The following is a 15,084-nucleotide window of genomic DNA, read 5'->3' as shown; positions in this document are numbered from 1 at the left end:
CCAGGCTGACCTGAGCCAGCGAACGAACAGACTTGATCAGGTTCCACCTGCTCTGGGTCAGAGCTCCAGAAGAGCCCGACACAGAAACATCAGAAATAAATCAAGAGCAAGATTGGGTGTGGTGGCTCATGTTTGTAATCCCAGCATGTTGGGAGGCCGAGGCAGGCAGATTGTTTGAAGCCAGGAGTTCCGGACCAGCCTGGGCAACGTGGCAAAACCCCATCTCTACAAAAAATACAAGAATTAGCTGGGCGTGGTGGTGCACACCTGTGGTCCCAGCTACTCGGGAGGCTGAGGTGGGAAAATCACTTGAACCCAGGAGTTGGAGGTTGCAGTGAGCTGAGATTGCACCACTGCCTTCCAGCCTGGGCAGCAGAGCAAGAACCTGTCTCAAAAAATAAAAAATAAAAATAGAACAAGAACAAGAACAAACAGACTCAAGTTTGACTAGATCTGTCTTTAAGGGACTGCACTGGGCCTCCATGTGAGACTAGGTCAGTCCCCATCTGTGTCTGGATCACATGAGCCCCCAGCCAGGGGCCCCTGGAGTCAGGCCATCCTGTCTGCTGGACGCTAACAGCTAAATACCACTACTTCTACAGGGCCACCCTGGTCTAAGACGAAATCCCTTTATCCTTATCTGGAGAACTTTGAAAAACAAGCCTGATCTTGTAAATATCCAGTAGATTTCTCTACTTTATAAACATACCCTGTGTGATCCAGCTGCCTATGGTCCCGACTCTTTTTCTTTTGCCAAACAACAGCTCTTAGGCATAGGTAGGACACGGGAAGTCCTTGGCCTGGGGTATAACAAGCCTGGGCTATTATGCTGTGCAGAGATTTATTAAAGCATGCCTTCTTGCCATGTCCAGAGACACTGAAGGCAGCTTGATCTTCAATGCGCTCTGTAGCTAAAAGGCTCTCTCAGCTTTTGTCGGCATCGCCAAAGAACCCTGGTGGTGGTGAAAAGCCCTTTTAATATTGGCTGCTTTTTATCAGGTATTAATGTCCTAGGGTCATACTGGTGTCTTAAAGCCTAGAGTACTCTGTTTTTTTTTCCTTTTTATCCTTTTTCCTACATAGAAAACCTCCCTTGGCTGAAGGAGTGGCTGGAGGTTTTGCCAAGACTCCAACCAGAGGTAAGACAATTAAAAGAGGTAGAGGAAGATGAGACAGGAGCCCCTAACCTAGTCTTGGGAGAGGGTAGCAGGACAGGGCCACTCCTAGGGGAAGTGAGGTCAGCTGAGACCTAAAGAAGACCCGACGGGGCCAGGAGCCAGGGGAAGCCAGGGGGAAAAACCTTCCAGGCAGAGAGGAGGGTGAGTGCGAAGACTTTGCAAGAAAAAAATGGCACCAGAATTTGTTTATCTCTAGGGGAAAAAATAGACAGACACAATATTATAAAAAGAAACGTCAATGCCAGGCATGGTGGCTCACGCCATAATCCCAGCACTTTGAGAGGCCAAGGCAGGTGGATCACTTGAGGTCAGGTTTATACATATATAAAAATTATCTGGGCATAGTGGCGTGTGCCTATAATCCCAGCTACTCCGGAGGCTGAGGCAGGAGAATCACTTGAACCGGGGAGGCAGAGGTGGCAGTGAGCTGAGATCGCACCACTGCACACCAGCCTGGGTGACAGAACGAGACTCCATCTCAAAAAAAAAGTCAAAATTCAAAACATTTACAGAAGTTTAAAGAAAAAAAAAAGGTCATACATTATGATGTCTTCACAAGTTTACTACTAATTTCTTTCTTTTTTTTTTTTGAGACGGAGTCTCACTCTTTCGTCCAGGCTGGAGTGCAGTGGCGTGATCTCGGCTCACTGCAAGCTCTGCCTCCCAGATTCATGCCATTCTCCTGCCTCAGCCTCCTGAGTAGCTGGGACTACAGGCGCCAGCCACCACGCCCGGCTAATTTTTGTATTTTTAGTAGAGACAGGGTTTCACCGTGTTAGCCAGGATGGTCTCATTCTCTTGACCTCGTGATCCGCCCGCCTCGGCCTCCCAAAGTGCTGGGATTACAGGCGTGAGCCACTGCGCCCGGCCACTACTAATTCCTAATTTCAGACACACAAACCTGGCTCCATGCCCTATCAAGAACAGCGAGGTGCTCAGCCTGCAGCTGGGCCCTGTCTCCTACACAAGATGTGACTTTAAGGTCATTTTATTCCACTTCATTTATTAGGCCAGCAGGAAAATGTAAAAGACTGCAAAAAGATGGTCTTTATAGTCAATGTGAATCTCAAAGGGGCTTGTTGCTTTAAAAGAAAAAGATCTCAAGTCTCATCACAACAAGTGACCACAGTATTTTCTGTGTCGTCTACGGATGATGATCCTAGAATTTAGCAACTTTAAACAAGAACCTGACCGGTGAGTTAAGGAAACAAAACTTTCATTTAACTTCTCATGCCAAACATGGAACAGGTCAAACAGTTCAGAGTAACGAATTATTAAAAAAAAAAAAAAGGCTGGGTGTGGTGGCTCACACCTGTAATCCCAGCACTTTGGGAGGCCCAGGCAGGCAGATCCCCTGTGCCCAGGAGTTCAAGACCAGCCTGGGCAACATGGGGAAACCTTGTTTCTACAAAAAATACAAAAATTAGCTGGGCATGGTGGCACACAGCTGTAGTCCCAGCTACTTGGGAGGCTGAGGTGGGAGAATCTCTTGAGCCTGGGAGGTCAAGGCTACAGTGAGCTATGATTGTGCCACTGCACTCCAGTCTGAGTGACAGAGTAAGACCCTGTCTCAAAAAACAAAAGCAAAAACAAAAACAACGGTAGAGGCCAATCCACAGGTGCAGGCAGGGGGACAGGGGTTTGTGGTTTTCAAATAACCTGGTAATTTTAAGAATTAAAATGATGTCTTAGGTAAAAGACACGCTGCATGTTTATAAACCCAGATTTTCACATGCTTGTTTCTATTTGGCCTAAAAAATGCGGTAGGTAGGAAACACTAGGAAATCCAGCACATAAGGGATAGTTTATTCCAGGAAAAACTGAGCTTCACTTCTGCTGTGAAGCTGCGGCCTGAGAGTCAACTGCCATTTCACTCTTTTGTTCCCTAAGGAGATGGCAGTAGATGCACTGCTGTTCAAGGGACCTAAGTTATGGGAAAGGAAGACAGGGATGCCTTTAATTTAGTGATTTAACTTCATGTGCATTACTAGTACGAGTGAAAAATTCATATTCTATAATCACGCAAATATTATAAAACTAAATTCACTGTGGGGTTCGGATTATCTTTTTTGTTTTTTCTTTTTGAGACAGTCTCGCTCTGTCGCCCAGGCTGGAGTGCAGTGGCACGATCTCGGCTCACTGCAACCTCTGTCTCCTGGGTTCAATCGATTTCTCCTGCCTCAGCCTCCCAAGTAGCTGGGGCTACAGGCATGTGCCACCATGCCCGGCTAATTTTTGTATTTTTAGTAGAGACGGGGTTTCGCCATGTTGGCCAGGCTGGTCTTGAACTCCTGACCTCAGGTGATCTGCCCGCCTCGGCCTCCCAAAGTGCTGGGATTACAGGCGTGAGCCACTGCGCCTAGCCAGGTTTGGATTTTCAAAAGCAACTTCACATTCAAGTGAAAAGTGTGAAAACTCACCTCCCAAAGGTGGGCCATGATCGGCGCATCTGCCCAGGAGTGTTCCGCGTTGAGGCCCATCTTCCCGTTTTTGAAGACAATAAACGTGAACGACTTGTCAAACCACCTACGTGAAACACACATGTGTGGAACTTAAGTGTTCAAAGAGGCAAAAATGAGGAGACATTGCACCTCTCTGCTTCATCCTGGATGGACTAATTCACTTTGCACCTGTCCCTCTAACAGTGAGCAGACGCTCAGTCTCTGTGGAGTGAGGGTGAAAGTACAAACGGGACACTGAATCACTCATTTCTTCCCTGTCCCAGACACAAAGATGAGCGCTTATATCCTGGGAGCCTGAAGTCAGGACCTGGTGTTTTCGCAAGGCAACTGGCGAGAGGTGGGAGGTTCTTCCTGTGGGCCCATGACCCCTTTTTCAGCCAATCCTTGGCCCCACCCTGCGGGGGGGCGGGGCTGGCCAACACTTTACAGATAAGGAAAAGAGGACTTGAGATAGCCACATGCCAACACCCTGGCCTAACCCTGTGCCCAGCCCTGTTTGCCACTCTCCCGTGCCTGAGTCCAGGGACCTGGCAGCCCTGCGTCTCACGAGCATCTCCAAACAAAGGTGGTCACGCACAGAGGAGGGAAGAATCTCAGATTTGCAGCTCAGGCTGTGTATGTGTGACAGTTTTGGCGGAGGGAAGAAAACTGAAGGTTGGCCAGGCGCGGTGGCTCACATTTGTAATCTCAGCACTTTGAGAGGCTGAGGTGGGTGGATCACTTGAGATCAGGAGTTCATAACCAGCCTGGCCAACGTGGTGAAATCCTGTCTCTACTAAAAATATAAAAATTAGCCAGGCGTGGCGGCGGGTGCGCCTGTAATCCCAGCTACTTGGGAGGCTAAGGAGGAGAATCGCTTGAACACGGGAGGCGGAGGTTGCAGTGAGCCGAGATCAAGCCACTGCACTCCAGCCTGGGTGACAGAGCAAGACTCCATTTCAAAAAAATAAAATAAAATAAAACTGAAGGTTATATTTTTATGCCACCTTCTTTCTTAGCATTATAGATACTTAGGGGTGAGTGTCAGGCACACAGGGTATTTCTTCCAGGCTCATGGGCAAACTCCCGTCTCTCAGAAGGTAAGGATGGTACCTGTCGTAACATCGGCCATGTAGCAGAGATTTGGCGTAGCTGTCCATCGACGTATCCGGGTCTTCACTTCTGTATCCTTCTTCAGTTTCATCTAACGTCACGAAGAACGCTGCTTTCTCCACGGCATCAAGAGACTGCTTATTTTTCCCACGTCCAAAATAGGCCTGGCGACACCTGGCCCAGGGAACTCTGCGGTGAAGATGAAATACGATTAAAGGCAGCCGGACCTGCAGCAATGGCGTGTGATGTTTGAAATGACACAATCAAACCTTTGCAGTTTTTCAGAATTTCTCGAAGGAAAACTCCATGTTGATGATGTTCCCCATGTGAGACTGTTTGCTGGAAGGACTCTCACCTTCTCCTGGTCTCCAGACCACAACACAGGGAACGGTGGGTAATTTTTGTTCAATAAATGCTGACTAAATGAACAGCCAGATTGCAGGCTGGCCCTGTGGGCAAAGCCGCCAGGAAGCAGCAGACCCAGATCACCGTGTTCCATGCTCCCTGACACGCCCTCCCTCCCCTCCACAGGAACCACCCTAGGTAAGTTCGGGCAGCCCAGGTCACAGTAAGTGCGTAAGAGTGCGTCCCTCATGCCAGGCTCTGCTCCAAACCTTTTCAGTGTACCAACTCACTGATCTTCTCAATGCTACTGTACCCATTTTTCAGATGAGAAAACTGAAGCACGGAAAGATTAGGTCACAGCTATTTTGAGGCGGAGTCGGAACCCAGGCCATCAGCCCCCAGGTGCATGCCACAGATGCCCATGTGACCCCTCCACAAGGAGGTCTCCGTGCCCGTCTTATTCGAATACACAGAACTGATGTGACGCCCACTTCCTTCTTGGAAGACCCACCAGCTGGGCTTCCTCGAGTGCTCCCGGGTCCCTCTCACTCCAGCTCCTCCAGGGCCCTCTGCCACTGCCCACCCTTCCAGATCGGGGCCATCTGGCTCTCTCCCCACCTTCTTCTCTCTACGAGTGCTTGGCTACGGCGGCCCGCAGGGCGAAGAAGCCTAGAAACACGCCAGGCCCCAGTGCACCCCGCTCGGGGAACAAAGGTGACGGTAGCCGGCATGTACGGAGCCCTTCCTGCAAAGGACTCCCGCGGGTAAGATGCTGATCTGGCCCTAGCCAGAGGGGGCATCGGGACCGAGGCGCCTACAGACCCACAGGGAGCCCAGGCCCCACGCGCCTGCTCAGGCTCCCCACGTCTCCTCCACTGGGGATTCCAGGCTCTCAGAGGAGCCCATCGGATGAGCGCATCTTCACCTGAGATGCATCTCCTGCCACCGCTCTTTCCAGCCTTGTCAACACCACAGCGGATACCAAACAACGCCGGCTTCCCCGTACACATCCTCCTCCGTCCCGCTCCTGCTCCCGGGCCTGGCCCTCTTTCAGGCCCTCACTACTTGGGCCACCAGAAAGCATCCCTGTGTCCAGGGCCCCTCCTCCCTGCCCAACCAGAAGAATCTCCCGCATTAACCTACTCATACACCCCCGGCCCCACCCCACCCTACACCACCTGAAGCGGCACCCAGTCGCAGAATCAAGCTCAAATATGGTTGGGTGCCTGGGCCCCTCCCCAGCTTGGCACCGTGGCCCAGCCGCCCAGCCCACTCCACGGCTCCTGCCTGCTCTGCTGCCCCGGGGCATGCGGCTCCACCCCCTGGACACCCACTGACCTCCTGGTCTGCTGCCGCCCTCTGCAAGACACAGCCCACCTGCGGCCGCTCCACGCAGCACAGAACCTCTCCTGATCTTTGCAGAAGGGGCCCCAACACCTGCCCCTCCCGCCTTACTCCCAGCGATAGCGTAGCAGTTGTCACACTGCTGGAACGCAGCAGCTCTCAGCTGGGGACAACAGTGTCCCCCCGATGCTGGGCAATGTCTGCGACACTTCTGGTTGTCACACAGGTTGCTGCTAGCAGCTGGTGGGCAGAGGCCGGGGCTGCTGCTCAGCATCCGATGCTGCACAGCGCAGTGCCCCCCACAAAGAGGTACCTGGCCCTGAGTGTGCACAGCGCTGAGGTGAGAAACCCTCGTATACACTACACACCACACCCTCGAGAAAACCAAGCTCGGGCTGATTCTCTTTCTTTTTTATGTTTTGAGACAGGGTTTCACTCTGTCACCCAGGGTGGAGTGCAGTGCCTCGATTATGGCTTACTGCAGCCTCGACTTCCTGGGCTCAAGCAATCCTTCCGCCTTAGCCTCCTGAGTAGCTGGGACTACAGGCACGCACCACCAAGCCTGGCTAATTTTTTGGTAGAGATGGGGTCTCACTCTGTTGCCCAGGCTGGTCTCAAACCCCTAGGCTCAAGTGACCCTCCTGCCTTGGTCTCCTAAAGCAATGGAATTATAGGTGTGAGCCACTGCGCCTGGCCTGATTCTTTTTCACTGAGGCAAGGAAATGTAACCCTAACACAGGGGCCTTGGTTTCAATTTGTTCTGTTTCCTAAATTAATAAATATGCCCGCAGCCCCGTAAGAAAGGCTAATCCTGGCCAGGCATATGGTTCATGCCTGTAATCCCAGAACCTTGGGAGGCCAAGGTGGGTGGATCACTTGAGGTCAGGAGTTTGAGACCAGCCTGGCCAACATGGTGAAACCCTGTTTCTCCTAGGCATGGTGGCGCACTCCCAGCTACTGGAGAGGTTGAGGCAGGAGAATTGCTTGAACCTGGGAGGCGGAGGTTGCTGTGAGCTGAGATAGTGCCATTGCACTCCAGCCTGGGCGACAGAGCGAGACTTCGTCTCAAAAAAAAAAAAAAAAAAAAAAAAAGAAAGCCTAATTCTAATCCTCACTTCTCCCTGTCCTGGACTCTGGAGTGTTTCCACACACATTTGCCTGACACACACACAGGGGTGGCCAGGGACCCCCCACCATGTCCCCACTGCTCTTGAGACCTGCCAAGCCGGGAGACCCCAGAGCAAAACAGAGCCGAGGTGGGGAGCCCCGTGCCAGTATTCCCACAGGCCCCGACAGGGATGGGCCCCGATGAGGAAGAGCACCTCCACCACCCCCCAAAACAGGACAAGGGACCCGGGCTGCGCACCTGTCTCCTGCGGTGAGGGCTGCCAGCCTGGCCTCCCCGGGCTGAGGCTCCGAGGTGTTGTCCAGGATCCTCTGCATCTGCTGCTCCATCTCCCGGGGCTTCAGCAACCGCCCGTCATGGTAGAGCCAGACCTTGAAGTAGCGTCCTCGATGGTACACGACGATGTGCTTGCTGTCTCTCATGTGCTGGATGGTGTCTGAGCCAGCCGCGGGTTGGAGACACAAAACCAAGAGTCCCAAGTTCAGCACGTGCTGAGACGGCCGTACCCAGACTCTGCAAAGGGCATGGGAGTTCCTGCTCTGTGTCCCTCCAGGCAGCCTCAGGAACCTATTCCTCAAGACGTTTTAAATGATTAAGGACAGCATGGAGTTAAAGCTCTGGATCGGAGAGGCCTGACTTCTGAGCTCAGCTTAGTCACTCATTAGATTATGACCTCAAACAAATTACCCGAGGTCAGGCGCAGTGGGAGGCTGGGAGTGGTGGCTCACGCCTGTAATCCCAGCACGTTGGGTGAGGTGAAAGGATCATTTGAGGTCAGGAGTTCGAGACCAGCCTGGCCAACATGGTGAAATCTCGCCTCTACTAAAAATACAAAAATTAGCCAGGTGTGGTGACATGCGCCTCTAGTCCCAGCTACTCGGGAGGCTGAGGCAGGAGAATCGCTTGAAACCAGGAGGTGGAGGTTGCAGTGAGCCGAGATCACACCACTGCACTCCAGCCTGGGTAACAGAGCGATACTCCATCTCAGGAAAAAAAAAAAAAAGCATGCTTAGCAAAATGGAATATTATCATTAAAAAAAAAAAAAAGAAATTACTCAACCCTCCCTAAGCCTCTCCTCAGTAAAATGGAAATCATATGTTCCCCATATGCACTGTGCAAGAATTAAGAGACGATATCCATAAAGCCCATGTAAATAGGCATTCGATCCGTGTAGTAACTTTTTATTAATTAATGACAATAGGGCAACTTAGAAAATATTCTGAGAAACATTCCGAGAATTGTTTCTGAGAGCTCGAGAAATGTTCTGAGAAAGGAAGTGGAAAATTACGAAACCAAGCCATTCCGTAAAAACTACTAAAACAGAGTAAGTTAAGCTCCTCAGTAAACTTAAACATCACAGAAATGTGATGAAGTACATTCACTCCACGAATATTTATCAAGTCCTCTTAAGCACTCTCAGTGGGGACGCACAGCGACAGCTGATCAAGGCAGATCGTCTAGTGAGGAAGACGTAATAAATGCATGATTAAAAATAGGACAAGCTACCAGGAGCAGTGGCTCACCCTGTATTCCCAGCACTTCAGGAGGCTGAGGAGGGAGGATTGCTTGAGCCCAGGAGTTTGGGATCAGCCTGGGCAACATGGCGAAACCCTATCTCTACAAAAAAATACAAAAATTAGCTGGGTGTGGTGGTGTGCGCCTGTAGTCCCAGTTATTCTGGAGCTGAGATGGGAGGATCACTTGAGCCTGGGGGTCAGAGGCTGCAGTGAACTGAAATTGCACCACTGCACTCCAGCCTGGGTGACAGAGCAAGACCCTATCTCAAACAAACAAAAACAAAATAGGACAAGTGTCACAAAAGGCTAGAAAGTGTAGGACTGGGACCAACCTAGCCTGGAGATGTGAGAAAGCCCTTCCACCCCCACTAAGGAAGTGATGTTTAAGAAGAACCCGGCCAGATGAAGAACAGAATTCATCAATATTATGCCCTATCTCATTTTTTTTTTGAGACGGAGTCTCGTTCTTATCGCCCAGGCTGGAGTGCAGTGGCGCGATCTCGGCTCACTGCAACCTCTGCCTCCTGGGTTCAAGCTTCTCCTGCCTCAGCTTCCTGAGTAGGTGGGATTACAGGCACCTGCCACCACGCCCGGCTAATTTTTGTACTTTTAGTAGAGACGGGGTTTCGCCATGTTGGCCAGGCTGGTCTTGAACTCCTGGCCTCAGGTGATCCACCCGCCTCGGCCTCCCAAAGTGCTGGGATTACAGGTATGAGCCACTGCGCCTGGCCTCCCCGCTCTCATTTTTAAAATCTTTACCAAACCAAGGATGGAGGAGACCTGCTTTGGTTTGCTGAAGGTTTCCTACCAGAAACTTGGACCAAACGGCATTTGGAGCCTTCGCTTTAAAGTCACAAACAAGACAAGAATGCACACCATGACTATGTATATTCCACATTACACTCAGGATGCTGGCTGGGCAATAAAATAAGAAACAAATAAAAGATAAAGGATTGAAAGGGAAATATCAAAGGTGTCATTTGCAGCTATGATTAGCATGTAGAAAATCCAAGAAAACCTATCAGCTGTTTAAGCCAATAAGAATACAGCTGGGTAGTGGCTGGATGCAGTGGCTCACGCCTGTAAACCCAGCACTTTGGGAGGCCGAGGCAGGCGGATCACGAGGTCAGGAGATCAAGACCATCCTAGCTAATATGGTGAAACCCCATCTCTACTAAAAATACAAAAAATTAGCCGGGCATGGTGGCATGTGCCTGTAGTCCCAGCTACTCAGGAGGCTGAGGCAGGAGAAGCTTGAACCCAGGAGGCGGAGGTTGCAGTGAGCCGAGATCATGCCACTGCACTCCAGCCTGGGCGACAGCAAGACTCTTGTCTCAAAAAAAAAAAAAAAAAAAAAAGAATACAGCTGGGTAGAAACACAGTTTATAAAAACCTTTCATGTTCCTATACCCCAGGGCACAGGCTGAACTGTGCCCCCCCATTCATATATTGAAGTCCTAACCCCAGCACCTCAGAATGTGACCTCATTTGGAGATGGGGTCTTTAAAGAGGTATAAACATAAAGCAAGGTCATTAGGGTGTGCCTGAATCCTATGTGACTGCGTCCTTTTAAGAAGAGGAGTTTAGGGTTGGGCGCGGTGGCTCACATCTGTAATCCCAGCACTTTGGGAGACCGAGGTGGGCAGATCGCCTGAGGTCTGGAGTTCGAGACCAGCCTGGCCAACATGGTGAAAACTTGTCTCTACTAAAAAATTACAAAAATTAGCCAGGTGTAGTGGCGGACACCTGTAGTCCCAGCTACTTGGGAGGCTGGAGCAGGAGAATCACTTGAACTCAGGAGGCAGAGGTTTCAGTGAGCCGAGATTGTGCACTGCACTCCAGCCTGGGTGACAGAATGAGACTCAGTCTCAAAAAAAAAGGGAGTTTAGGACACGCACAGAGGGACGACCATGTAAGGACACAGGGAGCAGATAATTATCCAAGGAGAGAGGCCTACAGAAGGAACCACCTCTGCCGACACCTTGATGTTGGAGTTCCAGCCTCCAGAATTGTGAGAAAATAGCTGTCTGTTGCTTAAGCCGTGTAGTCTGTGGTATTTGTTATGGTGGCCTGAGCAAACTTACATGCTGCATAACCAACAACTTGAAAATATTCTTGAAAAGGAACAAAACAATAAAGGTGCTTAGAAACAGCTCGAACAAATGATGTGCAAGACCTTTATGGAGAAAAGTATGACATTTTATTAAAATTGCCTAAAAAACAAAAAAGGGGCCAGGCGCAGTGGCTCATGCCTGTAATCCCAGCACTTTGGGAGGCCAAGGTGGGAGGATCACTTGAGGCCGGGAGTTTGAGATCAGCCTAGCCAACACGGCAAAACCCTGTCTCTACTAAAAATACAAAAATTAGCTGGGCATGGTGGCACATGCCTGTAATCCCATCTACTAGGGAGGCTGAGGCAGGAGAATTGCTTGAACCTGGGAGGTGGGGTTTGCAGTAAGCCAAGATTGCACCACTGCACTCCAGCCTCGGCAACAGAGTGAGACTCAGTTTCAAAAAAACAAAAACAAACAAACAAACAAAAATAAAAAATAAAAGCAGAATGTCTGGAATATATAAAGACTTTCTACAAATCAATAAGGAAAAGATATACACCCATTTTTAAAAAATATACAAAATATATGAACAATATTCTCAACAGAAGAAACCCAAGTGTCCAGTTAACATTTTAAAAGTTGCTAACCCTTTTGGCAAAAATGAAGGGAAAAGGGTATTTTATAGATTGCTGGGGACGCGAAAGTTGGTAAAATCACTTTGAGGGTAATTTGTCCATGCCAGTAAGACTGGAAATGTCCACCAGGGCAGCCGGCAAGCCAATTCTAGGTGCCTGCTCTACAGACGGTTTAACCAATGCACGCAGGGGAGAAACATACACAGAATTCACTGAGCGTCACTTAGAAAGGAAAACAGGAAAGAAAGAAAAGCGTTCACTTACTGGAATTGTTTTGATACTATAATGAAGTACACCATAAATGTCAATAATGATTGTACTGGAGTGGTGAGATTAGGGCTGTATCTTCTGCTAAAAGATTTTCTAAATTTTGGTAGTAATTCCATTATATAGCAATATATATTATTAAATAGAAAAATGACAGAACTTAAGACCCTTAAGATAAGTCTTTCCCTTTTTTTTATTTTGGGGAATTTGAATGGCCTAATTGGTGAGGATTGTGACTGATGGGATCCTCCGGTGGGGACATCTGAGAAAGGGGGTGGGGCTTTGCCCACTGATCACCAAGGAATGGTATTGCACACGGTCATATACATTTACATTTCTTTCTTTATTTTTTTGACAGGGTCTTGCTCTGTCGCCCAGGCTGGAGTGCAGTGGTGTGATCTCAGCTTACTGCAACCTCCTCCTCCCAGGTTCAAGTGATTCTCCTGCCTCAGCCTCCTGAGTAGCTGGGACTACAGACATCTGCTACCACGCCTGGCTAATTTTTGTGGGTTTTTTTTTTTTTGGTAAAGGTGGGGTTTCCCCATGTTGGCCAGGATGGTCTCGAACTCCTGACCTCAAGTGATCCACCCGCCTCAGCCTCCCAAAGTGCTGGAATTACAAGCGTGAGCCACTGCGCCCAGCTTCTGACATTTACATTTCTTTTTCTGTTTTTCTTTGTCTTTTTTTGAGACGGGGTCTCTGATATAGTTTGGCTCTGTGTCCCCACCCAAATTTCATCTCGAATTGTAATCCCCACACGTTGAGGGAGGGACCTATAATCCTCACGTGTCAAGGGAGCGGGTGTTTGGATCATGGGGGTGGCGGGTGATGATTGGATCATGGGGGTGGAGGGTGATTGGATCATGGGGGTGGCGGGTGATTGGATCATGGAGGTGGCAGGTGATTGGATCATGGGGGTGGCGGGTGATTGGATCATGGAGGTGGCAGGTGATGATTGGATCATGGGGGTGGAGGGTGATTGGGTCATGGAGGTGGCAGGTGATGACTGGGTCATGGGGGTGGAGGGTGATGATTGGGTCATGGGGGTGGAGGGTGATTGGATCGTGGGGGTGGAGGGTGATTGGATCATGAGGGCGGCTTCCCCCACGCTGTCCTCGTGAGTGAGTGAGTTCTCACGAGATCGGTGGTTTTATAAGTGTTTGGAAGTTCCTCCTTCACCCTTCTCTTTCCTTTCCATTTGTGAGGAAAGTGTCCGCTTCACCTTCCACCATGATTGTAAGTTTCTGAGGCCTCCCCAGCCATGCAGAACTGTGAATCAATTAAACCTCTTTCCTTTATAAATGACCTGGTCTCAGGTATTTCTCCACAGCAGTGTGGAGAGGGACTAATATAGTCTCTCTCTGTTGCCCAGGCTGGAGTGCAGTGGTGCCATCACGGCTCACTGAGGCCTCAACCTCCTGGGCTCAAGCGATCCTCCCGCCTCAGCCTCCCAAGTAGGTGGGACTACAGATGCACCACCATGCCCAGGTAATTTTTTTTGTATTTGTTGTAGAGATGAGGTTTCACCATCTTGTCCAGACTGGTCTCAGACTCCTAGACTCAGGCAATCCACCCATCGCGGCCTCCCAAAGTGCTGGGATTACAGGCATGAGCCACCACTCCCAGCCTTTGTATTTACATTTCTTTCATTCCCAGTGATGTTGAATGCTTTTCTATAACTCATTAAACATTCCTCCTTCCAGGGATGCCCATCATTTCCTTTCCAATTAGGATCTTCATGGTTTTCTGGCAGATTTATAAGAACTCTTTATATATTAACCCTGTTCTCTGTTGTGAGCACTTACCCTCAATTTTGTTATCTACCTTTTAAAACAGTTTGAAGTATTTTTGAAATATAGAAAACTAAAATCTTTACATTACAATATCTGGGTTTTTCCATTGTTATAATGAGTTGAGCTGTGTCTCCCCAAAAGATATGTCCATGTTCTAGCCCTGGTACCTGTGAGAACCTTATTTCTTAATCGGAAGTAGGATCTTTTTTTTCTTTTTTTGAGACAGGGTCTCATTCTGTCACTCAGGCTAAGTGCAGTGGTGTGATCACAGCTCAGTTCACTACAGTCTCCACCTCCCAGGCTCAAGTGATCCTCCCTCCTCAGCCTCCTGAGTAGCTGGGACCACAGGTACACGTCACTATGTCCAACTAATTTTTGTATTTTTTGTAGAGATGGGGTTTTGCCATGTTGCCCAGGCTGGTCTCAAACTCCTGGGCTCAGGTGATTTACCCACCTCAGCCAGGCATGAGCCACATCTGGCCTGGAAATAGGGTCTTTGCTGATATAGTTCAATATTAAGATAAGGTCATACTGGACTAGGGTGGACCCCAAATCCAATGACTGTTGTCCTTGTAAGAGAGACACACAAACACAGAGGTGACGGCCAAGGTGACATGGAGTCAGAGATCAGAGTGATGTGTCTACAAGCCAAGGAGCACCTGGACCCCCCAGAAGCTGGAAGAGGCATAAAGGCCTCCCCCAGAGCCTTCAAAAAGAGCATGGCCCTGCTGACACCTTGATCTCGGACTCTGGCTTCCAGAGCTGTGGCAGAAGAAACTTCTTTCATCTTAAGACGTCCAGTTTGTGGTCATTTATTCCAGCAGCCCCAGGAAACTGATTCAGGTATCATGCTCAGAATGGCTGTCCAGGTACACTAAGTAACTAGGTTTTATCCCAGCATTTCCCTTGTTTATTGACTTATTTTATTTTTATTTTATATACATATTTTTTTGAGATGGAGTCTCACTCTGTCACTCAAGCTGGAGTGCAGTGGCATGATCTTGGCTCACTGCAACCTCCACCTCCCAGGTTCAAGCAATCCTCCTACCTCTGCCTCCTGAGTAGCTGAGATTACAGGTATGCGCCACCACACGCAGCTAATTTTTGTATTTTTAGTAGAGATGGGGTTTCACCATGTTGGCCAGGCTGGTGTCGAACTCCTAACCTCAGGTGATCCACCTGCCTCGGCCTCCCAAAGTGATGAGATTACAGGAATGAGCCTTTGTGCCTGGCCTCCCTTGTTTATTTTTTTAAACACATAAATATTTAC

General features: G+C 49.3%; 1 protein-coding gene across 1 annotated transcript in view; it reads right to left on the bottom strand.

The window, feature by feature from the left end:
* CPT1A (carnitine palmitoyltransferase 1A) overlaps positions 1-15,084 on the bottom strand; it is an 87,330-nt gene that overhangs the window by 22,669 nt on the left and 49,577 nt on the right. The window contains exons 10-12 of the mRNA XM_054439228.2: positions 7,788-7,983; positions 4,733-4,921; positions 3,599-3,704 (exon numbers count right to left, since the gene is read on the bottom strand). Of these exons, the coding sequence (XP_054295203.1) occupies positions 3,599-3,704; positions 4,733-4,921; positions 7,788-7,983 (491 nt within the window). The remainder of the gene's footprint in view (positions 1-3,598; positions 3,705-4,732; positions 4,922-7,787; positions 7,984-15,084) is intronic.

Source organism: Pongo pygmaeus, chromosome 9 (assembly GCF_028885625.2).
Source record: "Pongo pygmaeus isolate AG05252 chromosome 9, NHGRI_mPonPyg2-v2.0_pri, whole genome shotgun sequence".
NCBI classification, from domain to species: domain Eukaryota; kingdom Metazoa; phylum Chordata; class Mammalia; order Primates; family Hominidae; genus Pongo; species Pongo pygmaeus.
The sequence above is the reverse complement of the archived record's forward strand: the minus strand, read 5'-3'. Positions and strand labels throughout refer to the sequence as shown.